This window comes from Balaenoptera physalus, assembly GCF_965194825.1.
Source record: "Balaenoptera physalus genome assembly, chromosome: 2".
NCBI classification, from domain to species: Eukaryota; Metazoa; Chordata; class Mammalia; order Artiodactyla; family Balaenopteridae; genus Balaenoptera; species Balaenoptera physalus.
The window spans coordinates 171,881,877-171,905,294 of NC_138883.1; the positions used below are offsets into that span (position 1 = coordinate 171,881,877).

Genomic DNA, 23,418 nt, shown 5'->3' on the forward strand with positions numbered 1-23,418 from the left:
GACAAATGTTTATGTTGGTTCCTTTGTCCTGTGGGACTTGATTCTGGGCTTTTGTTTCTCTCATCTTCAGATGAGATATCCTCTGCTCATTAGCAAATCTCTTGGAAGATCTTGGATAAAGATTGCTTATTTTAATTTCAGCAAGAGTGATGGTATTTAGACCAAAGCAGCAAACTTGGCCCAGGGATGACTGTTTGAACTTCAATCACATGTGACGCTCTTAGTTCAATGGGGACGTCTAGGCACAGAAGGCTGGACAAGACCCCCCCCAGCGCACAGAAAGGAGGAATTTTAAGTTTGTTTGTTTTTCTGACATGATCTGCTCTCAGTGGGTACATGTAGGCTCCAAACTTGGTAATTTCCTAGGAAATATGCAAATCCTTTCTCCCTGGGATTGGAAACGAAGCCATTAAAAACAATTTACTGAGCATTGACTATGCGCCTTGTTTAGTGAGAGGTCAGTGGAAGGTGATCGTCAAAATTCACTCAGAAAAATGCTGGTGCCAACTTCTCCTCCAACCCAGGAGACATATTTCTGTGCATCTTCAGATGGTGACCACGGGCCCTGTTTCTTTGGTCATCATTTCGGACAAGATAAATTTTGAGATCAAGCATTTAAATGTGATGGATGTATATAAAGAGTGGATGGTCAACCCCTTCCGTTCAAACGTGAGATTCATAACAGGGCAGCTGCTAGTTATTTTGACCAGTCCCTTACTTCACCCAACTTAAATCATCTAAAGATCAAATTGCTCCTCTGAGGAGCTGAATAGCAGTGGAAGGTCCTTCAGCCTGGGGGCCTCTTTTCTGTCATTCATTCATTCATTCATTCATTTATGGCTGCATTGGGTCTTCGTTGCTGTGCGTGGCCTTTCTCTAGTTGTGGCGCTACTCTTGGTTGCAGTGCGTGGGCTTCTCATTGCTGTGGCTTCTCTTGTTGCGGAGCATGGGCTCTAGGCACGCGGGCTTCAGTAGTTGTGGCGCGCGGGCTTAGTTGCTCCCCGGCATGTGGGATTGTCCCGGACCAGGGCTCGAACCCCTGTCCCCTGCATTGGCAGGCGGATTCTTAACCACTGCGCCACCAGGGAAGTCCCGGGAGCCTCTTTTCTTATCTCTCGGAAGGTACGCCTCTGAAGATGACTGGAAGCTGGATTTCAGAATTCTATGTTTCCCTTATAACTTTAAGATCTATCATCTAAGAGAATCCTTCTTTTTAAAAATTAAAAAAAAACATTTTGACGTTTTATGACCTAGCACTTGTTGTCCGCAGAGCTCTTGAAAATTATTGTGGTGCCTAATTTTGACAGCAAGCTCACTTTGCCGGTGGAGAAGTCTGAGCAGGCAGGAGTCAGTCCTGAAGGTGGTGGAAGTGCTGAGATTAGGGTCCACGCCCACCCCAGCACCCCCTCCAGCGTAGCAAGTCCACTGCCCCCCACGGGGCTGACTGATGGGCCTTCTCCAGTTGACAGAGGAAGCCACATCCCAAGAGAGAAACGGCCAGATGGAAAACTTGGCAGGAGAGCTCTGCTTTCCCATGTCACTTCCCAGGAAGCACACATCATCCCAGGCTCACTTCCCATGGGAGTCTTCCTCGGAACTAGACACACATTTCTCAATGAGTTTCATCCATCCCTTGGTCATAAGTTTCCTTTCCATCACCCCCCCCGTCCCCTGAATGAGTCGAAACACAACAGAAATGTTGGTGAAGGCAGCGGCCACGTGGGGTGTCGACGACCCCTTTTGATACCTCCTCCTGCTCCACTTAAAGGAGACGAGTAGAGCCCGGCTCGTTCCTGACCAGATTCTAACTTTCTGCATCTTGGACAGATTATGACTGTAATTTCCCACTCTTTTGGTAGAAAATAGGGGGATTGTCAAGCAAGGAGAAGTGAGAGAGAAATCCACTGCAGTTCTGCTTTCTGTCTTCTGGTGAAGAGTGGAAAGTGAGAGCTGGCATTCGTGGTTTGGGGAAAATGACAAAACAAATGAACAAAGCAAAACACCTTTCCTCGCTTTTGTGCTGTTGAAGAGATCAGAGGTCTGCTCTCTGGAGAAGATGATGCGTAGGAAGCTAGGATGAAGTAGACCGAGAGCTCAGGGATTAAAAAGGGGGCTTACACCCCAATGGAGGTCACTCCGTCCCCAAGACCCTGAAGTGGGAGGAGACATCCCAGGAGGGAAGTAGACATTACATCCTCTGGAGACAACGAAGAGCCAAGAGAAAAGTCACCAAGCACTGATACTTGGGGTTCCCACTGAAAGAAACAGCTTGCCACTGGGACACTCCACAGGGACAGCCACAGAGGACCACCCCCACCTGGGCACTTGGAGCTTTTGAGTGCTTCACTCTTAAATACGGATGGAAAGCCTCCTACATGAAAGACAGAGACCAAAATAAATAAACAGAAAAGAAAGAACTGGAAAGAAACACAAAGGAAACAGAACATGCATGATAATTAATATTACTGGAGTGATAAGAGGATATTAGGCTCAAAGACAATAATAGGATTACATGTATATAAAGAAAAATCAGATAATATGAAGGAAGTCTGAGAAATTCAAAACATGATGGCAAAGGTTAAAAAGTCAATAGAGGAGATTAAAGATAATATTGAGGAAATCTTCTAGAAAGTAGAACAAAATGACAAAGATGGAAAATAGGAGAAACCAGATATCGAAGCAGGAGGCTGTGCCCGGCATCTGATTAACAGGAGCTCCAGAAGGAGAGCACAGAGGAAACAGAGAGACATCACTAAAGAAACAATACAAAAAACCTCCCAGAACTGAAGAATACGAATGTCCAGACTGTAAGTGCCCACTGAATACACAACATAGTGGGCTTACAAAGACCTACTTTAGGGCGCACCATCCTGCAACTTCAGATGAAGAGAAATAAAGAAGAAATCCTAAAAGATCCCGTAGGTGGTCATGGAGGTGGGGAGAGCCCACATACAGTGTAGGGACTACAGACTTCACCAGAGCAACTCTCAAAGACTCTGAGGCAACACCTTTGACATTCCAAGAGAAGTCATTCTGTATTTCCACATCCATTCAAACTATTAACCAGATATAAAAGTAGAGCAAAGGCTTTTTCAGATATGCAAGGACCCAAACAGTTTACTTCTCATATACGGTTTCTCTGGATTACTGCAGGATGTTCTCCAGTGAAACAGTGGTGTAAAACAAAACACAGGAAGACTCGGGATCCAGGAAGCAAAGCACCCAATCCAGAGCTGGGGGTGAAGGGAAGACGGGACAGGAAAGGGGCACCTTGGGCTGAGGTCTATGAATGAGGCCATGTCCAGACAGGAACAGAAGGACACAGGACTCTAAAAGGGAGGTGCCTGGAAAAACAACAAAGGCAGCAGCAACAAAAACCAAGCTAAAGAGAGGAATGGATGAATTATCTGATGCATATGCAAATTGACGTCGGTAGACATTTGGGAACCTGTAGCTTTTGGAAAAAAAATGATGGGTACATAGAAACTAAAACAAGTAACAGCAAGGCAATTATTATTACCTTTAGGTAAAATAACTGGTTGTCTAAAAAAGGAATCACAACCTTAGGAGGCTACTTGGATTAGTCATAATAATGTAATGCTGATGGGTATGGCTTTTGCCCAGAACTGTGCTATCACCATACTGGGAAAATGGGAAAAGGAAAGTGTGGGTGGTTGCATAGGAGACCTCAATCCTCACCTACCTTACGAGGAATTCAGTACATCAAAAATGGATAAATCAAGGAATAACACCCTGTGCCCATTATTTAGAAACAGAGAGAGGCAAATACCAGAAGAAACAGCTAAAATTGCTGGAAGTGGCAGGAGTTGTGGGGGGGTGGGCAGGGAGGGGTGAGATGGGCTCTTTTTCATAAACAGCCTCCTAGAGCCATGTGGCTTCTAAACCATGGCATATATTACTTAGATAAAAATAAATGTGAATGCGTTAAAAAAAGCGAATAAAATAAGGACTTGGAGGAAGCAGGAATAAACAGCTTATGGTATCTGAACAACTTAGATTCTAGTACGTTGTAGGAATCGCTCCCCAAGACACAGGGAGGGTGCTGGGTCAGCTGGTATCAGCATCAACTACCGGTTACGTGTCTGGCACCACTCTCAGGTCCATTGAGGCCTCCAAAGTGCCAGAGGGCAGTGTGGGCAGCACACAGAAAATTGCAGCCAAGATGAACTCAGATCTGATTCCAAGTAAGCAATTCTATCTCAGCGGGAGCTAATAACGTGCCTGGTTGGGTGCTAACCACCTTCACGTCTATCTCGCTTCATCTCCCCAGGAAGGTGGTGGGTTGGGTCTTTTAATATCCTTGTTCAACCGAAGAAGAAAATTAAGCTTGGAGACGTCACAGAAGGTGTCCACATTTATTGCAGTTGCTAAGAGGCAGAGGTAGGAAGGGAACCCAAGTCTATGAGCCACGGAGTCTAAACCCCTAATCACAATCATTCTGCTCCAGGGCCTTCCGCCATCTTTACATATTTACAACTGTGCCAAGCCTGTTCCACCACTTCTGGTTCCTTGTCTTTCACTAAGTTACTAAATCTCTCCAGCATCGGTTTCCTCCCTCAGTAAAGATGACGATTCCATCCCACTCATGAGCCTCAAAAAATGTAAGATAAGTGAAACAATTTTTATAGACTCTATAAGTGTCAACTTATGCAAATGAAAATATTATTTTGATGACGGGAAGGAGACGGGTGGCCTTGTGACGCGATTCTGTCTCCTATGTAACCTTCAGAAGAGCCATCTCGGGCTCACTGACGCGACTCACTAAGCTCCAGGACAGATGCTGAGAAGAGACAGCTGGGGTTCTAGAAGGGCACACACCACCCAGGTCAGCAGGCAGGCTGATGGCTGTGGGCACCTGGACCCTCAATGTGGCTGGCTCCGAATGCATCACCTCTTTAGTTCTGGGGATTTTTTTTTTTTAATTTCCCATTAATCCCAGAGTCCTCTGTGATCATTATGTTCAGAAGCACTGAAATCTTCACCTTCAGCTTAGCATCTGTGACTAGACTGAACTGAACAACTCCGAGAAAAACCATGTCTGCTCCCTTAACCCAGGGGTCTGTATAAGCACAGTTTGGGGCAACTTTTTACTTGCTGGGGTTGAGGGCGATTTCACCCCATCAGCAACTTCCCAGGCATTTATTGCCCAAGTCTGCCCCCTGGTGGACAGTCCTCACTTTTTATTCCTGAATTCTTCCAAAGTGCTTTCACATGGATTAAACAAACACCATCAGAGACACTTGCCACCTATGAGGTACGTAAGACTGGTATTATTATTTCCACTTTATAATGAGAAAATGAGCGTTTAGAGAGAGGAAGACATTTGCAAGTCCCTGGAACTACATGCAGCATCTTTGTTCTTCCATTCAGCAAAACCCCCAAATACTGTAATCTGAGCACTCTGGGCTTGAGCCCAGGTTAAGTCTTGGTTCAGCAGCTGTCACCAAGCGAGGTTCTTTCACAGAACTGAATTTGATCACTACCACGCCCTCCATGATTTTGAACATTTGCATTCAGTGGAACTATTCTGTGCAGTGATGTGCTGAAGAACTTCCAGAAGGAAAAGTGATGGCCGACAGACCGCTTCACCTGTGTGTGTGCTTTAATGTGTAGTCAGTTGTTGCAATCCCTCCAAACCAGGTTTAGTTAAACAGGAAAATACAGGCAGCGGGATGTCCTCTGAATACAGCCATTGACCATGTTACAACAGGTGTACTTGGCTTTGAAGCTCTCTAAGGAGAGTCTGCCCTCCAGGGCACAGGGCAGCCCAGTGGGTGAGATCTGTGATCTGGAATCAGGCTGCCAACTTCAGCCCTGACTGACTCTGCCATTCAGCAGATATGCAGCCCCGGGTGAATCTCGTAACCACCCTGCGCCTCCCCTTTTTCACAGGGAAAACTAAGATAAAGAACAGTCTTCATCTCAGAGATGGTGCAAACATGCAGCCACGCAACTTACAGAAAGCACTCAGCACCAAGCCCGCCACGGCGCCATGGGCGTTAAGTATCAGCCGTCCTTCTCCCTGGTCATCAATGAGCTGACCTAAGGCTGCACTCCTGAGACAGGAGGGGGCGTGTTGGGGGGGTGGGTGCAGAGTGGGTGTTTACTTTAAATACATTCTCCTAGTTATGGGTCTCAACCCAGGGTGGGGAGCGGTATTCTGCAAGCCCCTCTCCCCCGGGACGGGGTGTGTGCTGGATTCTGCGGGCGTTTGCGGTTGTCCAATGACAGGAAACACTACAAGCATATGGGGGAACGGAATGCAAGGGACTGTCCCACTCAATTAAGAACTGTCCCTTGAATAGACGTGTCCGTGAAGAAGATGTACAAATGGCCAAAGAGCATACGAAAAGATGCTCAACATCGCTAATCGTCAGGGAAAAGCAAACCACAACCACAGTGAGATACCGCCTAATACCACTAGGATGGCTATCATTTATTTACTTATTTTTTGGCTGCGCTGTGCAACTTGCAGGATCATAATTCCCCGACCAGGGATTGAAGCAGCGCCCTCAGCAGTGAAAGCACAGAGTCCTAACCACTGGACTGCCAGGGAATTCCTAGGCTGGCTGTTATTAAAAAAAAACAAAAACAAAACCCCAGAAAATAACAAGTGAGGGTAAGGATGTGCAGAATGGAACCTTTCCACACTGCTGGTCGGAATATGAAATGGTGCAGTCGTTATGGAAAGCAGGATGGCAGCTCCTCAGAAAACGAAAAAGAGAATTACCATATGATCCAGCCATCCCACTTCTGGGTATTCACCCAAAACAACTGAAAGCAGGGACTTGAACAGATATTTATAAACCCACGTTCACAGCAGCATTATTCACTACAGCCAAAAGGTGGAAGCTACAGAAGTGTCCATTGACTGGTGGATGAATAAACAAAACGTGGTAACTGCATACAATGGAATATTAGCCATAAAAAGGAAGGAGATTCTGACACCGGCTACAACATGGATGAACTCTGAGGACATTATGCTAAGTCAAGTAAGCCAGTCACAACAGGACAAATACCGCGTGATTCCACTCACATGAGGTACCCAGAGTAGTCAAGTTCATAAAGACAGAAAATAGAATGGAGGCTGCCAGAGGCTGGCGGTGGGGAGGATGGGGAGTTACTGTTTAAGGGGTACAGAGGTTCAGTTCTGTATGATGAATAGTTCTGTGGATGGATGTGATGATGGCTGTAAAACAAGGTAAACGTACTTAATACGACTGAACTGTACACTTATCAATGGAGACCATGGTAACTTTTATCATGGTAAAAAAACTGTCCCACCCCATAGAGAATAGACTTGTGGTTGCCAAGGGGGAGGGGGGTGGGGGAGGGGGTGGGGGAGGGGTGGAGTAAGAGCTTGGGATTATCGGATGCAAACTAGTATCCATAGGATGGATAAACAACAAGGTCCTACTGTGCAGCACAGGGAACTATATTCAGTATCCTGGGATACACCATCATGGAAAAGAATATGAAAAAGAATGTATATACATGTATAACTGAATCACTTTGCTGTACAGCAAAAATTAACACATTGTAAATCAACTATACTTCAATAAAAAAAATTAAAAATTGTCTCACCCAAAGTGCCAATAGCATCCTTTTGAGAGATACTTCCAGAACATCCAAAAATGATCAAATATACATGCATTTGGTCATAAGAGGTTCATTTATAATTGTGAGACCTAGTGCATTTGTCACATTGGTCTGGGTTTCCCTCTCTTGGCCACAGTTGCCAAGTTCAGGAGACCCCCTAAAATCAAGCTAAGGAACACCTCCAGGGAGCTACAACACAGTGACGGGATTGGAAGTAGTCACGTTATGAACACCCGATAGCTTTAGCTCCACGGAGTTCTCATTTATTTATAGTCAACAATTTATAAATTACTTCTACTAATCAATAAAATCGCATTAGAGGCAGCAAGTTGGGATTCCCAGCTTCAAAGGAGACTTTCAGATTTCAACGGAAAACTCTGAACAGGAAGAAGTTCTTACCTTGTAGATACAGGACTTGGCGTTCAGGAAGAAGAGCTCTATGGTGGCATTGTCCTTTAGGTATGAGATGCTCTCTATATAGAACCTGGAAGAGAAAAACTGCCAGTGAACTACAGAAGCATCAACCAATCAGGCAGAAAATCAAGTGTTCTCCAAGTTACACGATTTGACCTGAGGATAAGGACTCCCAATCCAACAGGAACAAAAGAAAAAGGCATCATCTATTGCTTCCACCATTCCTTTTTGGGAGAAAACAGTGCTTTTCAAGTTCGTTTACCGTGGGTTAGGACCATCACGACTGACAGTCCTTCTCATAGCAAAGAGCCGGCCTGCCATCAACCTCTAAGAGTAAACTTGAACTTGACCATTTACTTCCTTTTTCATTACCTGCTTTCCAATTTTTTTATAATGTCATTTGTTTCCACTGCATTACTTTTTGTCCTAATCACTGTTGAGCTGGAGTTTTAAAAGATAATTTCTTCTGCTTAATTGAAAAAAGGGCCCTATTTCTCCTTGAGATGGTGACAACAGATCTTCGTGAAGATGGCAAGGTGGGCTTTGACATCTGCACATCCAGAGAGCTGTGGCTGGTGTTCTTAAAGCCGTGATATTCATGCACATGAAGCCAAATGAGAATTGGATTTTTTATCCAGATGAAACTTACGGATTTTTTTCAAGACAACACATGCTGAAATTATTTAAGTTTACATTCAGTGATCCTTTACACATCGACTGTGGAGTTTATTCAATTCCTTAATTAGGTACGGCACCTGTACTTGTCTAAGGATCAGCTGCACTGAGGGAGTTGTGATGAGAGGGGAGAAGGAAATGACTGGCACGCAGAGCCTTGGAGGGGAAGAGATTCTGAGTGGGGTGGCAACCCCTGGAGGGCACTGGGTACCTGTCTCATGGGAACTGGAGGCCCCAAGAGGGGGCAGGAGGTGAAATGAGAAGCAACAAGTGCTATGATCATCCAGAACAGCGTTACGATGTGATGGAAAGAATCCTGGGGAGGAAGCCGAGAGCCCAGTGATCTGGGCCCAGCGCTGTGTGACTCAGGGCAAGTCCCATAACCTTGCTGGGCTTCTGCTTGCCAGTCTGTAAAAGACAGCAGGACGTGGTCAGCAGTTCCCCACCTAAGAAGTCTGCTGCTTTCAAATACTGGAACCTAACTCAGATTAAAACAACAACAACGACAGCAAAACCAACACACCAACACTGGGAGGCAAGCAAAATGTGTGTGTAGGCTTGGGCAAGCCCGTGGCCCCCCAGTTTGCAGCCTCTTGTCTACAGACTAAGTAGACAACCTCTTTGACCATTTTACAGATGTGTGCAGAGGCTGTCGTGATGAATACAACACAGGTTCATTTACATTTGTAATTGAATCCAGAGTAACTTCAGAGATTAGTAGATATTTTCAATCTACAGATATTAGTCTGACAATTACCATCATGGAGGGTCTACAAAATTTTTGGAAATTACAATATAGTTTTTATTCATGCAAAGCCTGGGAATGAGTTGGCTGGTTGATCTCTACCATCACCCCCTTCCCTATCAAAAAAAAAAAAAAAAAAAAAGCACCTGCCCCCGGCTTTTGGAGCAAGTATTCTAGGTCATGGAGGTCTCCATAAAGGGTCTGAGGTGATCTCAGAGGGACTGTAAAGCTGTACTACTTTCACTCCCCTAATAATGGAGACGTGAAATATAGTAGCAAATTCTACATCTCAAAGCAAAACACAGTTTTCCCTTGGTATCCACAGGGGATTGGTTCCAGGACCCATCCCTCCCCCAGGATATCAAAATCCTCAGATGCTCAAGTCCCTGATATGAAATGGTGCAGTAGGGCTTCCCTGGTGGTCCAGTGGTTAAGAATCCACCTGCCAATGCAGGGGACACGGGTTCGAGCCCTGGTCCGGGAAGATCCCACATGCTGCAGAGCAACTAAGCCTGTGCACCACAACTACTGAGCCTGCGCTCTAGAGCCCGTGAGCCACAACTACGGAGCCCACGCGCCTAGAAACCGTGCTCCACAACGAGAGGAGCCACCGCAATGAGAAGCCCGTGCACCGCAACGAAGAGTAGCCCCCGCTCACTGCAACTAGAGAAAGCCCGTGCGAAGCAACGAAGACCCAACGCAGCCAAAAATAAATAAATTAAAACAAACAAAGTTTAAAAAAGTAAATAAAATGGTGCAATACAGTCAGTACATATCCGCGGGTTTCACATCTGATCTGTGGATATGGAGAACCGACTGTAAGTTAAATTTGATGTAATTAAAAAGTCTACATCCGTTGTAAAGTTTTTGGCAAGGGGTAGTCAGAATAGCAAAATCAGAAGGAGGGAAGGAAGGCAGACAGATGGAAGGGAAGGGAAAGGAAGCAGAGGAGGGGAGGGGGAAAGGGTGACAAGAGGCTCAGGATGGGGCTCTGGGTGGGTCAGAGCAAAGCCAGCTCAGCTGGGTGACCTGCAGGCGTGGCCTATTACACATCAATCTTGCTTCTGTGCCTGTGTCCGAGCTATTCCTCTCACTTCCAGAACCATCCTCCTGCACACCCCAGCTCACTCCTGCTCCCTTCAGCCTCACTCAGGGTCACCACAAGTTTTCACTGACTCTGCGGACGGTCCCCACAGAAGACCTCCTCTCCTGGGCTCCGGTGACTCCCTCTGCTTATTGTGTGGCCCCGTGGCCCCGTGGTCCCGTGATTTTCTGTTCCCTGAGATGCCTTCTTAGTAGGCTGCTAACTCCTGGAGGCCTGGGACCAAATCTCATTCATTTTTGCATCCCCAGCACTAATCCAGAGCCTGGCACCAACATTTAAGGTTCTATGAATGAAAGACGCTTTCAACTGTTCTCCCCTCCACACACCGTTGGTAGGAGTTCTTACTGGACAGTGAAATGGGCGATGAAGACAATGCAGGAGGGAGAAAAAAATAATAAATGATTTCCCAGACCATTTGTGATTGGGGGTCTTATACTCCAAGCCCAGCCCCGGTCCCTCTGCCCCTTCTTTCACTGTGAACATGGAAAGCTGCTCACGCAGGGCTGCTGATGACTTTCAATCCTAGAGCCAGAAGAACAGCAGAGGCTTCTAGAGTTTGCCAGTCAGTGACCTTAGCTCTGGAATAATAATTCTGAGTCTAAAGCTGTTGGGTCTGAAATAACTCAATTTTTTCAAAGCCATGCCTTACATCTTGATCCCATTTGCTTCAATTCTTGAGAATTAAGGAGCGAAGACATTCTGCCCCCCTGCCCCCCATTTTCTCCTCAACAGCATATTAAGAAAAAAAAGTAATACTTCCTTTTCCAACTCTCTAATAATGGAAAACTGAAGCGAGATGGCAAATTCTATGCCTTTTGAGACAGTATTTTGTTCCCTGGCTGCACAAGAGACAGGAAGGTGGAGGAAATAACAAGCATATTCTGAGATGGACGGGAAAAAAAATCACCTCCTTTTGAAAGAAACTGGAAAGCAGTTTCCTGTTAACCTTTATCACCAAGAAACAGCCTGGGAAATCCTGTGAGTTCCAGGCCTGTCATATTATTGTTCTGTAACCCTGGATATTTAATTCATCCCGAACTTTCCATCTGCGCTAGGGAGCAAGTGAGTAAAAAGTGCCCAGAGAAAAACAGACCTCAGACGTCTCAATCCCACACCGAGGCCCAGCGCACACTACCGGAGAAGACACTTCTAGGGAAATGGGGAGGGTTGACAGTGTGTGTTCAAAGTCTTGATGCCAGTTCTGTTTCTTTGGATTTTCCTGAGAGCCTGGTCAAAGGTCCTCCCTTTGGGCAGTAGGTGGCGATGTTGCATTTGCTTACCTACCAGCGCAGAGGGCTTCCTCAAAGACCCGGTTCACAAAGAAAATTCCAGGTCTCTGGGTAAACCTAAGGAAATGAATGATGTCTCGTAGGTTCAGAGGGTCTGTGTGGACAATTCCAAGTCCGATTCTGTATTAACTATGTGTTTTGGATGCTTTGACGTCTGGGGCCTTGCTGGCCCTGGAGGGATGGCCCCTCCCAGGCCTAGCCAATTCCTAAAGATGGTAAAGGATTCACCTGTGAGCACACCTTTTGCAGGCAGACCGGCCAATCCAGCGCCCACGTACACTTCCTCGCCTCCCCTATGGGGATTTCACATTCCAGGCCGCTATCCACCTGCCTTAATCATCCCAGGGCCAGCAGCTGGATAACTTGGGACAGTTGTAACATGCCCCAAAGCCTGCTGAAATTATTCAAGCTAGCCAATCCTAAGCATGCTTACCCTGCCTCACCCATTCTTTCCTGCAGAAACCACAATAAAGGCTGGTGCCCACAGGTCCCTCGCTCCCTCTGCCTCCTGGCCGAGCCTGGTGCTTCCCCATGTGGCCCTGCCTGGCATGGGGTACCCCCTCCTCTTGGGAACCGAGTAGCAATCTCTCTTTTCAATGGCAGTCATCTCCTGATCTGTTGGCCCCAAGTACCTGAATACTAATAAAACCTACAATTTAAAACAGGCCCTTCAGCATATTTAGTAGGACTGAATCTTTTTTTTTTTTTTTTTGGCCATGCCGCACAGCTTGTGGGATCTTAGTTCCCTGAATGGGGACTGAACCCGGGCCCTGAGCAGTGAAAGCGTGAAACCCTAACCACTGGACTGCCAGGGAATTCCCAGTAGGACTGAATCTTAGGGCTTCTTCTTCTTTTTTTTTTTTTTTTAATATTTATTTATTTGGCTATGCTGGGTCTTAGTTGTGGCATGCAGGATCTTTAGTTGAGGCATGTGGGATCTTTAGTTGTGGCATGTGGGATCTTTAGTTGTGGCATGCAGGTTCTTTTAGTTGCAGCATGTGGGCTCTTAGTTGTGGCATGTGGGATCTAGTTCCCTGACCAGGGATCGAACCTGGGTCCCCTGCATTGGGAGCACGGAATCTTAACCACTGGACCACCAGGGAAGTCCCTTAGGGCTTCTTTTTGAGTCAAAGGAAATGGTGCTCTAGGCCAAGGGCAAAGCTGGCTCAGTACCATGACTGATGCCACACCCAACCTGACCCAGATGATGCTAATCTGAGGATATATTATCAGAAGGTCTAAGTAGGAATAAATATGTGCTATGCTATTATAGGTTTGAGCATATTAAACACTGAAGGCTCTGAAGCCTTGGGGAGTCTGGTCCCCTTTAACGTGTAGAAGTCTCAGGGGGCGGCAGACTGAACACAGACTGAACACCATCCAGCAAGATGACATCAGCTAGGTTTCCTCCACTGGGCCCCCTCGCTCCTCCTCCTCCCTCTCACATCCACCCCTTGGCACTTGGGAATCACTGACTATTTACAGCAAGTGTTAATTAAATGGCCCAGTGATTTCACTTTGTAATGAACACAAATGTCACATTTGGAAGGCCTGCTTTTGGTAGCAAAAAGGAGCGATCGTAATGAGAAGGATAATTAATACTGCTGTGAGTTTCTGCGGCCAAGTATCTCTGATGTTGAGAATTTCCACAGTGCTGCAAATCCTAACTGGGACACCCAGTTGAGATCTAGCAAGTTCTGGTTAGCAGGCACCTCGTTTTAGATCCATGCCATCATTGTTACCGTGAGTGACAGGAAACAGCACTTGCTGTCTTAATCAGCCAGGAAAGACACCAACAGTCAGGTCATGAACTCAATTGTAAAATCCCCTCTCCCAGATTAAAGCTTCCTGGCATCTCCTCTCTTTCTTTTTTTTTTTTTTTTCTTTTCTGTAGCTCACTTTTGTTTATTGTTTGTGAAACTCTAAGTTTGAGGAGACATATCTAATCTCTATTTATTTTCCTATAAACACTGTCGATGACCAGAGCTCCAAGGACATGGCTGGAGAATACACAATGAAAGGAACAGCCCAGACATGGAGGAATCGTCCTGAGCATAAACTTGTATCTACAAAAAAAAAAAAAGGACAGAGGGGCTCCCTTGGGTGGGTAGGCATATTTTCCTTCTATTTTTTCTCGACCTATTTCTTAAGCTTGCCTGGTGGACACTACCAGAGGGTCATTGTTCTCAGTTTGGGGAGCTTGCTTCACAGCATTAAACAAGGGTCTTGTCGTTGAGTTCGATCTTGGTCATACATTGATCACTGGGCTGCTTGTAACGGATGTGTGTGAGGGGGCAGGAAGTGGGGAGAGATGAGGCTGGACGGGCATGCACAAGCCAGGTCACAAGGGACATGCGGAGGGCGGCCTTAGCACGATAATGGAAAGCCAGGAACACCATGAGTAGGGGATCAGATAAGAATTCTAGAAAGGTGCTCAGTGGCAACACATAGGATAGAATGGAAGGGGCCAAGACCAGAAGCAGAGATGAACAAGGAGATTTCAGGACCAGGAGAGGCTTATGAAGGCCCTAATTATAGCCAGGGAGGGTGTGCATGGAAAGTAAGGGATGGAGCTCTTAAAGACATGAAAACAAGAGGAGTTCATGCATAAGAGGCCAGAGAAGGGAGCAGGTGGGAGACAGCAGATGACTTCAAAGCCGACTTTCAAGTTCCTGGCTTGGGGGGCTGCATGGGTGGTGGTGTCCATGGCAGAGATAAGGAGGTGTCAGGGAAAGAAGAGCGAATTGGGGGCAGAAAGATGATGATATTATTTGATTCAGATAGGGGAGGGCAGAGAAGCGCCTGTGGAATTTGGTGCCCAGAGACCTCCAGTGACCATGGGGGTGATGGGACCAGAAGCTGGACTCCCAGAGACTGAGGGATCAATGGGACATGGGAAAGGGGGCAGCAAGTCCATCCTTCTGAACCTTTGCTGTGAACAGAAGGGGGAACAGGGGTGGTAGCTGTAGGAGGAGACAAGTCAGGGAGGGTAATTACTTTTGTAAGGGTGGGAGCACCGTGGAGGGGAGGGGTCAGTGGAGAAGCACCTTAAGATAGAGAAAAAGGGAGGGGAGACTAGAGCTCCCTGAGGTGGTGGGAGGGGCTGGAACTGGAGGGCAGGTGGACCCACCAGCCACGGAAGATGGGATGAGGGGGGTGGGTGTGTGTGTGTGTGTGTGTGTGTAAGAGACAGACAGAGACCTTGGAAGCTGGGGATGGTGCTTGTTCACCTGTTCACTTCTCTCTTCCTACCTCTTCAAATGGTACCTAGAACATAGCAAGTGCCAATGAATATCCGTGAATCAACAACCGAATCCATCGATAATGGTGAGTACGTAGCATGGAGTTCACAAGTGAGAAAGCTGTTGACACCTCACAGTTGAAATGAGAGTGGCTTTTGGCTCTTAAGGCCCAGCAGTGACGCAGCTCAGGGTGACAAAAAGGGGCTGGTGGGACTGAGGAGTGTTCTTTGTAGAAGAGGAGAGAGCACAGGGCAGGGCAGAACGCTTCCCCACTGGACGTCCCCCTTGTCAGCAGATGGCAAGTCTTTCTCAAGTGGGACTAACAGCACACACCTCAGCTTCTGAAAACGCCTGCTTTCCCACTGAGGATGCCCCTTCCTCCACCAAGGTGGTTTCCAATAGGGCCGCCAAGCTTTGGGACTACAGGTTGCTTTGTCCCCCGCAGGGGGCACTCTGTCATGGTGCTGAGTTGGGTAGCTCCAGAGCAGCGAGGTCAGGCCTGGGAGGGCTGCTCTCCACGACACCTCTTGCCCAGAGGTGGGGGCTTCTGTCCTTTGCAGATGGACGCTGGTGCTGCAGGTGTGGCCAAGCGTGGAGCCGAGATGGGCCAAGGTCAGTGACCTCAACTTGGGTCCTCTGGCCCTGCCGCACAGGCAGCAACGGCAGGCTCTCTGGTTAGCAATCCTGATGTCACTTTTCACTTGTGAGACGGAGGTCGCGTGGTGTAAGGGGTGGGCCCCCACCACTGGGGTCAGATTTGGCTGAACCGATACAATAACTTACCAGCCATGCCTGGGGGCAGAATCTACCTAAACATCTTGGGCCCCCATCTCCTTATCTTGATTAGGAAAAATAATACCTGTTTCAAGGATTGTTGTGAAGATAATTCATCCGTAATAATGGACAGTTCCCTCTTCTCTGACCTTTTTCCTTTTTAGGTAATTATTAAGACCCTGATGCCACTGTGACCATTCCTGGTCATTTGACTGATGAGAATTGCAGGGATCAAGTCCCTGTGAGGCTAAATAACGGGTCCGTGAAGACAGGTTCTTAGCCCTCCTTCCTGTCATTCTGAGACTGTCCTGCAGCCACTTTCACACCCTCCAAGGAGGAAATGCTTATTTCCTGGCTTAGAGGATGAAGCAAAATTCTGTGAGTTCCAATTCACGTTATTTAATATATTTGGGTCTTATTTTTCCTAATTGGTTGAACGGAGGCCATAATTCTGCCCTCACTCTCACAGATGTTTTGAATATGCATCGCAGCGGAAGAATATATAAATGCCAAGTAACAAGCTATGCTGGGTGGCAGCCCAAACGTAGATCCTCGGTGACACAGGGTTAAGATGTCCACTCCATGAATTCTTAAATCTTGGCTTAGGGCAGCTGATCTTTTCCACGGTCTCTTTTATCAGGTGGTTCTATTTTGCTTTTATTCTCCTATGTAACTGTACACGTGTTATATAGATGTAACATATAGGTGTTTAAAGGAAAGGAGAAAGGCGATGAGGGGCTGGGGAGTCAGCCTGCTTCAGGGGTGCACGGGTGATGGACAGCTGGGTTCTTGTTTAGAAAGGTCAGTGTGTACGCGCAGGGAAAGAGCCCAGCTGGTCAGAAGCTCTTTTAGAGACTCCAGCATATTCCAAGGTCCGGGTCTTTTATGAAGATAATTTGTCATACCACTCGGTTGTAGAAAATAGCCTATAGGCATCCTCAGAAAGGCACCGAGTTATAAATTGGGAATTCTTCCCAGGCTGAAAATCAAGGTAAAAGTGCGGAATTCACCCCTGTGGGAGAACCTGCTTCCTCTCTGGGAGAAGACAAATTATCAGTATTTTGATACCATGCTGTTCAGCCGGCTGCAAAGTGGGGACTCGGGCGAGCGGGGGTTCCGGGAACCAGGATCCTTCGTGGCCAGCGCCAGGGAGACACCCACGCCGGGAGGCGGTCGTAAAAATTTAGGTGACAGAAGATGAGGGCCTGAGTTCACGTAATAAAGAGGAGAAGGCAGGGCGGAGAGAGATTTCCTAAGTAGCAGCAGAGAATTCATGCCCGTAAGAATTTGAGGGAGAGGAAAGGGGGACAGATTTTAAGATTTAAGCCTATATAACTGAATGGATAATGACGTCAGATTTGATGGGACCACAGGTTTGGGGAGGTGGGGGGTGGCTGGGAGAATGATGAATTTGGCTTTGGACCCGTTGAGTTTGATGTACGCAGGTGGCCAAGAGGTCACTGGAAATAGAAACCTGGGGCTCTCCAGAAAGATCCGCTTGCAGGATGAGCTAGAGAAAGCTCTGCCTTGTATTTCTGTAAGATGTCCATCCCTAAATGTGAATTCGGAGAGTTTTTCCTAATGAGCATTTGGGGAGGCGCCTGCTTTGGCCAACTAGGAAAACGCATGTCCCTGGGTCTTCAGTCACCCCGTCCCCAGTTCTACTGTTAGGCTGGATCTACCTTGGCAGTTCTCTGTGTACCTGGTTCCATGCAGAGACGTTGGCTTGGAGTGATCTGGACCCATCTGCACGCAGAACCTCGGCCACAAACACTTCAACCCAGCAATCTCACGGCGTTCCAGGCTTTTCTCCAAGGCTTGCTCCCCAAACCCACAAATAACTCAACTCATAACAGACACTTGAAAAAAAACAGCTAATATGCAACCAGCCCAGTGTTTTCTCTTCTTGGCTAATGTTCGCAAAAAGCATCACGAAGGAGGGGGGCCTGATCCATGGCAAGTGTACGCACCCATCTCCCACTGCGGGTTAATGACCTGCTTAAATGCAACCGTGTCGCCCTTGATGCCGCCACCCCTCCCGGCGCTACTGTTCCTCTTGGCTGTATAGGATGACTTTTCCATTTATCTGAGAAAAAGGAGCCGCCATTAAAGAGAAGATGACACTGAAATCATGCCCATCAGGGATGGAAATGGCGAAGATTAGCTCTGCTATGTTTGCAGCTGTTAAACAAATCAAAAAGGGATTAAATGCAAGTTTAAATTTACTCAACCAGCTGAGATAATGACACACACTCCCGCCTGTGAAAGGGACCCTTTACCTCTGATGTTTGCCTTTCGCTGTATCAGGACGGGTACGCTTAAAACTGTGTTCTTGGCTGTGCTTTTTAGGAGGAACTGAATTGTGAAGCATTGGTGTCCTGCTGTTGAATTTCTGTTCCCATTTTTAAAAAGTGCTGGGTCTATGCATTGAGTGGAAGGGTTAGACACGTGAACCCAAGTACCTCTGCAGCTGTGTAGACAGAAGCAGCCTGATGGCTCCCCAGACTGGGTGCTCAGGGAGCCGCCAGGTCTGGGGGCTCAGATCCTGGCTTTGCTACGCGCGATTTGTACTTTGCCCTTGAACCCATGACATGATCCCCCTCTGGCTTCACACAACCTTCTGCAAACCCAAGTGGTCAGCCTGGTTGACTTCATAAGACTGTTGCAGATATGAACTCTAAGAATCATACAGTTACCTGCAGTCACGAAATAAAACTTCTTACAGTACGTTAATGAACAGAAAATGACTATCGTTTCTGATATATTATTACACCATAGCCTCCCTTAGTAGGAAATGCGTTAATCTGTGGTTTGCTGCTGGGTTTCAACTATTCCTATCTGGGATAAAACAGGCAAGTTTCAAGATGCCAAGCAGCACTTGTGACAGAAGGAAAGAATACGCAGACTTTTGCTATGTAGCTTCGAAGGCCGCCAAAAGAAACCACGGATTTGTGTTATTCTCAGAGACTTAGTTTCCTTTGAGATATATGCCCTCCTTCCCCCGCAAAAAAGCAAAAGAAAAAGGGTTTTATTTTCATTCCACACAAGCATCCTATTGTCAGAGCACAAACTTGTGTGTCCACGCACACACGCCGACATGCCTTACACACTCACGCCCTGTGTTTACATCTGCTGGGAATGAAGCTATACCACAACCTCTATTCCTGGCAGTGAACCAAGACAAACTTGACTTCCCTTTTCTTTGATCTCTCTACCCTCCCAGACTTTTCTGACAAAAGAGGGGAAAAAAAAAAAAAAAAGCGAAAGGATGGATACCCAATGTACATACCTGACACAAAAGTATAAAACCACTGGTCCCGACTTTTTGGGGAAGTCGTGTTCCAAGACTCTTCGATCTAGTTGAAGCCAGTTTAAGTGTCCCCTGAGGAAAAGAGAGACCAGTGGGTTAGGGCTTTGGGTTTTGCCGGAGTGTCTTGGGACGAAGGTATATGTGCTGCAAAACATGCCGGACCACAGATAAACGTGGCCCTCTGCCTCACTCTTAAGTGCTCAGTATTTGCAGAACCCAAGGGAATTATCGGGGGAATACTGCGTCAGCGGGAGATACTGCATGACAGTCAAAGTCGGGGGTTTGAGATCCCCAGTCCATTTCCTCAATGGCACTAAAATGAAAAGGCAATCATACTCTCTTTCTTGTCCTGAATTCCCTAACCACCACACTCCTGACTGCCTTTTCTCCTGAAGGCCTCCATACACACTTCAGAAACATGTTAGCAATCTTCACAACATCTTGCTGGAAGCAGATGGGGTGCAAAGTGAATCAGAGACAGTTTCTTTCAAAATGAAGTGTACACCGACCATACCACCCAGCCACTCCACTCCTAGGTATTTACCCAAGAGAAATGAAAGCAGGCGTCCACGCAAAGACTTTTACACACAGATGTTCACTTTATTTGTAACCGCTCCAAACGTGAAACAACCCAAATTTTCACCAACGGGGGAATGGACCAATTATGATAGAGTTATAGAATGGAGTACTACCCAGTGATAAAGACAATGAGCTATTAATACACACAGCAACAAAGACGAATCTCAAGATAATTATGCTGAACGAAAGAAGCCCGACAATAGAGAGTACAGACTGTATGATTCCATTTATAGAAACCTTTAGAAAGTACAAACTAATCTGCAGTGACAGAAAGCAGATTGGTGGTTGCCTGGGGGTGGGTGATGGGGGGGAATCACAGGGAGGACAAGGAAACTTTTGGTTGGGATGGAGACGTTCATTATCTTGATGGTGGTGATGGTTTCATGGGTGTAGACGTATGTCAATACTTACGAAACTGTACACTTTATGCAGTTTATTGCATGTCAACTTTACCTCATTAAAGCTATTTTAAAGTGAACCACGGAAATATCTGATGATATATAAATGGGGTCACTTCTGCATTTATTTCTTCCTTCCCTCCCTCTCTCCCTGCCTCCTTCCATAAAATTAATTGACCACCTTCTTCAAATAAGGGTCTGGAGATGTAGCAGTAAGTGAAATCAACACAGTCCCTATTCCCCTGATGCTTATATTCTCGTTAGGAGACAGACACTCAGCAACTATTTCCACAATTATGTAATTACTAATAGTATTAGGACGATGAGTTACGAGAACCTGTAAGAACCTGATCTAGTCCTGAGGCCTGAGAAGTACTGCTTGACGTCTGATTGAGATTTGAAGAATGACAAGAGGAAAGCAAAGAGGAAGGGGAAACCACTTTCCAAGCGGCGGGGTCAGCATGTGCAAATGCCCTGAGGTGGGAAGAAATCTTGGTGTCATGAGAGTAGAAAGGGATGAGGCTGGAGAGTGGTGACCAAGGCCTTGGAGTCAAGTTGAGGAGGTTGGTCTTTGAAGAGCAAGGCAGGATCACAGAACAAGTAGGAGCAGAGCAATCTACCCTTGTCCTTTTCCTCTCCTCTCCTTCCCCAATCTCGGTCCATCATCCTGGAGGTCTCAGAGTCCTATAACCGCCTTGACTTAGTAAGCTCATGCCGAACAGACACAACTGCACAACATTTCCTCAGGGCCTGATGCTGAGTAACACTGATGTTTATAATGTAGATACCTGTGTGAAAGGCTGGCGCTTATTAAACAAAAGCTGTTGCATCACTGTATTAAAACGTTTGCTCCTCTAAGCCTCCAAAAAATGAAAGCTAGAGAACACTCCAGAGGCTTCCATCTCCCTTTTGAGATGTCATTCAAACTGCACCTTTTGCACAAAAAAGCAAATCCTTTCTTCAATTAAGCCTACACCTGTGGCTCTAGGGGTGAGGATGAGAGCTGCTTTGGAAGAGTGTCCGCCTGAGGAACCTGGCCTCTTTCTCCAAGAATTTTCACCTAGACAGAAATTTTTTTCTATTAACTTTATGTTTCATGCTTGGTGACTCTTCTCTGAGTATAGTAAGGGTAAAAAAAAGAATGAAAAAAGAAGTTTTCTAAGCAAAACGACTGGACCAACATCTTCCAGAAAGGCGGGATAAATTCTCGTCCAATGGGACATGGGATCTGGAAACAGAAGGCCTGGAGGCCGCTGTTGTCTCTGGTCACACCTGAATGCCGACAATGCCCCTCGGGGATCATGTTGTTTCAAACCTCTGCACCTTAGCTCATGCTGTTCCCTCTGCCTAAAATGCCTTTCCTCTCTTTCACAGCACAGCGAAGTCTGGCCCATCCTTCAAGACCCAGCTCTCCTATGTCTCCTCCAGAAATCCTTCCCCGACACCCCTTCCCTCACACCACACACCAGCCTGGGCTGTGGGTCCTCCTCTGGACTCACACGGCACCCATCCCAGGCACACCTCTGCTGCTGCACTTCCCGAAGTCTACGGAACTTACTCTGTGTACACACTTTTCCTCAACAGACTTTTTATATCTGAAAAGCACAGAGAGATCTATCCTATAAGGTGACAGCATGTGCATTTTTGATTAATTGGAAGGTAAGACAAACGACCTCATCATTGGGGAGTAATAAGCTATAGCCCCTGCTTTCCAGCCTCTGAAAATGTCCCAAATCTCCTAGGATTCTCTCTCTGTGCTCAGCCTCTTGCAAACACGCCATATGCACACTCACCCCAGGACTTTGATCATGCGGTTTCTCCTCATTGGAACAGTCTCTCCATCCTCTTTATCTGAATGATAGCCATTGTTCAAGGCTGAGTTCAAGTCTTACTTTTAGTGAAGTCTTCCTTGATTGCCTACGTCTGGGGTTTCTTTCAAACATCTCCAGAGCTTCTGGTTTGTGTCATCTGCAAGGCACTTAGCACTGCCTTGTGCAATTAGTTATTTAAAAAAACATGACCTGTCTCTCCATCTAAGTTGTAAGTTTTCAACATTAAACAAACAAAAAAAATCATCCCCAGATCTTAGCACAGCAGTTGGCAAATACTATGGACTCGAAAGTACTTGCTCATTGATCGGATAACTACCTCCAAAAGCAGCTGATTTGTGCCCTGATCTTAATTTATAAAAGTGACTGAGTGACAACACAGAGAGGTCAATGCCACTGAAGGGAAAGTTTAATGTTCCTCACAGTTTCCTGGAAATGAGAGGCACCTACACCACGCAGGGCCATGAGGAGAAGCACCAGTGTTGGTCATAAGGCAGAAAGGAATATGGGGAAGACATAGGCCAGAGACTTTTTTAGGGTTTTTGTGGAAAAGGCAGGGGGAACAGCTTAGGATTGGCTAGTCTGAACAATCCTGGTGGACCCTGAGGCATAAGAGCTGTCCCTGGTTCTCTGGTAACTGGCCCCCCCGGGTGATTAAGGACAGGGAGAATGTTGGCTTGGGATGTGAGAGTTACATAAAGGAAGTGATTCAGAGTGTGGCCTCAGGGTCACAGGGGGGATGGAAACAACGTTGGCTGTTAGTTTGGCCCTGTAATGAATAAGGCCAAATAAATACAGAATATGCAAAAACTCGGAACAGAAATCCATTCAATGACCATGCAGATTTAAATTTTAATCTTTTGCCTGGCAATAATTCTTGATAAAGAGTCTGGCGAGATAACCTCTTAAGGATCCTCTCAAGAAAGACAGACTAGAATGGGGCACAGTGGTTTTCCTCTGGTCCCAAACTCAAGGAATAAGGAGGAACCAAGAGATGGAATGTTTTACCTGTGCTCTCAAGATCAGTCAATGGGCCAGGCTTGAGAAATCCTCACCCCACCCCAAGGGCACAGCATTTCTGACCACTCAGACCACTGGGGGTTTGACTTGGCTTCTGGGGGCCGTAATTCACTTGGTGGAGAACCTGAAAATGGGGACCTTTTGCTTGAAGAGACACAGACATGCACAGCACTTGGGTACCGCTCTACTGGGTTTGCTCACTGCCCATCTTCTTCATCCACGTTATCAGAGGACAAATAGGTAGATGGATCCCCCCTCCCTAGGTAATTTCATTCCCTACACTCAACTTTTTAAAACAACAGCACTCTAGGGACGAATTCCTTGGTTCCCAGCCATATATTAGTTTAGCACTGATCAAGCCATGAAATGACTAGAAAGTGAGAAAATGGTCAAAAACCAGAAAGAACAAGGAGGCCAG

General features: G+C 46.5%; 1 protein-coding gene across 10 annotated transcripts in view; it reads right to left on the minus strand.

The window, feature by feature from the left end:
• FRMD4A (FERM domain containing 4A) overlaps positions 1 to 23,418 on the minus strand; it is a 466,908-nt gene that overhangs the window by 113,679 nt on the left and 329,811 nt on the right. For 9 of the 10 annotated variants that reach the window (XR_014261317.1, XR_014261318.1, XM_082452755.1 and 6 more), the window contains 2 exons: positions 19,154 to 19,246; positions 8,020 to 8,104 (listed from right to left, as the gene is read on the minus strand). Coding sequence is in view for 7 of the 10 variants with exons in the window: in XM_082452755.1 (XP_082308881.1) it covers positions 8,020 to 8,104; positions 19,154 to 19,246 (178 nt within the window). In the remaining 3 variants the exon portion in view is untranslated. Of the gene's footprint in view, positions 1 to 8,019; positions 8,105 to 17,859; positions 17,881 to 19,153; positions 19,247 to 23,418 lie in introns of those variants that run through there. The other variant, XM_082452759.1, reaches the window with a different exon arrangement.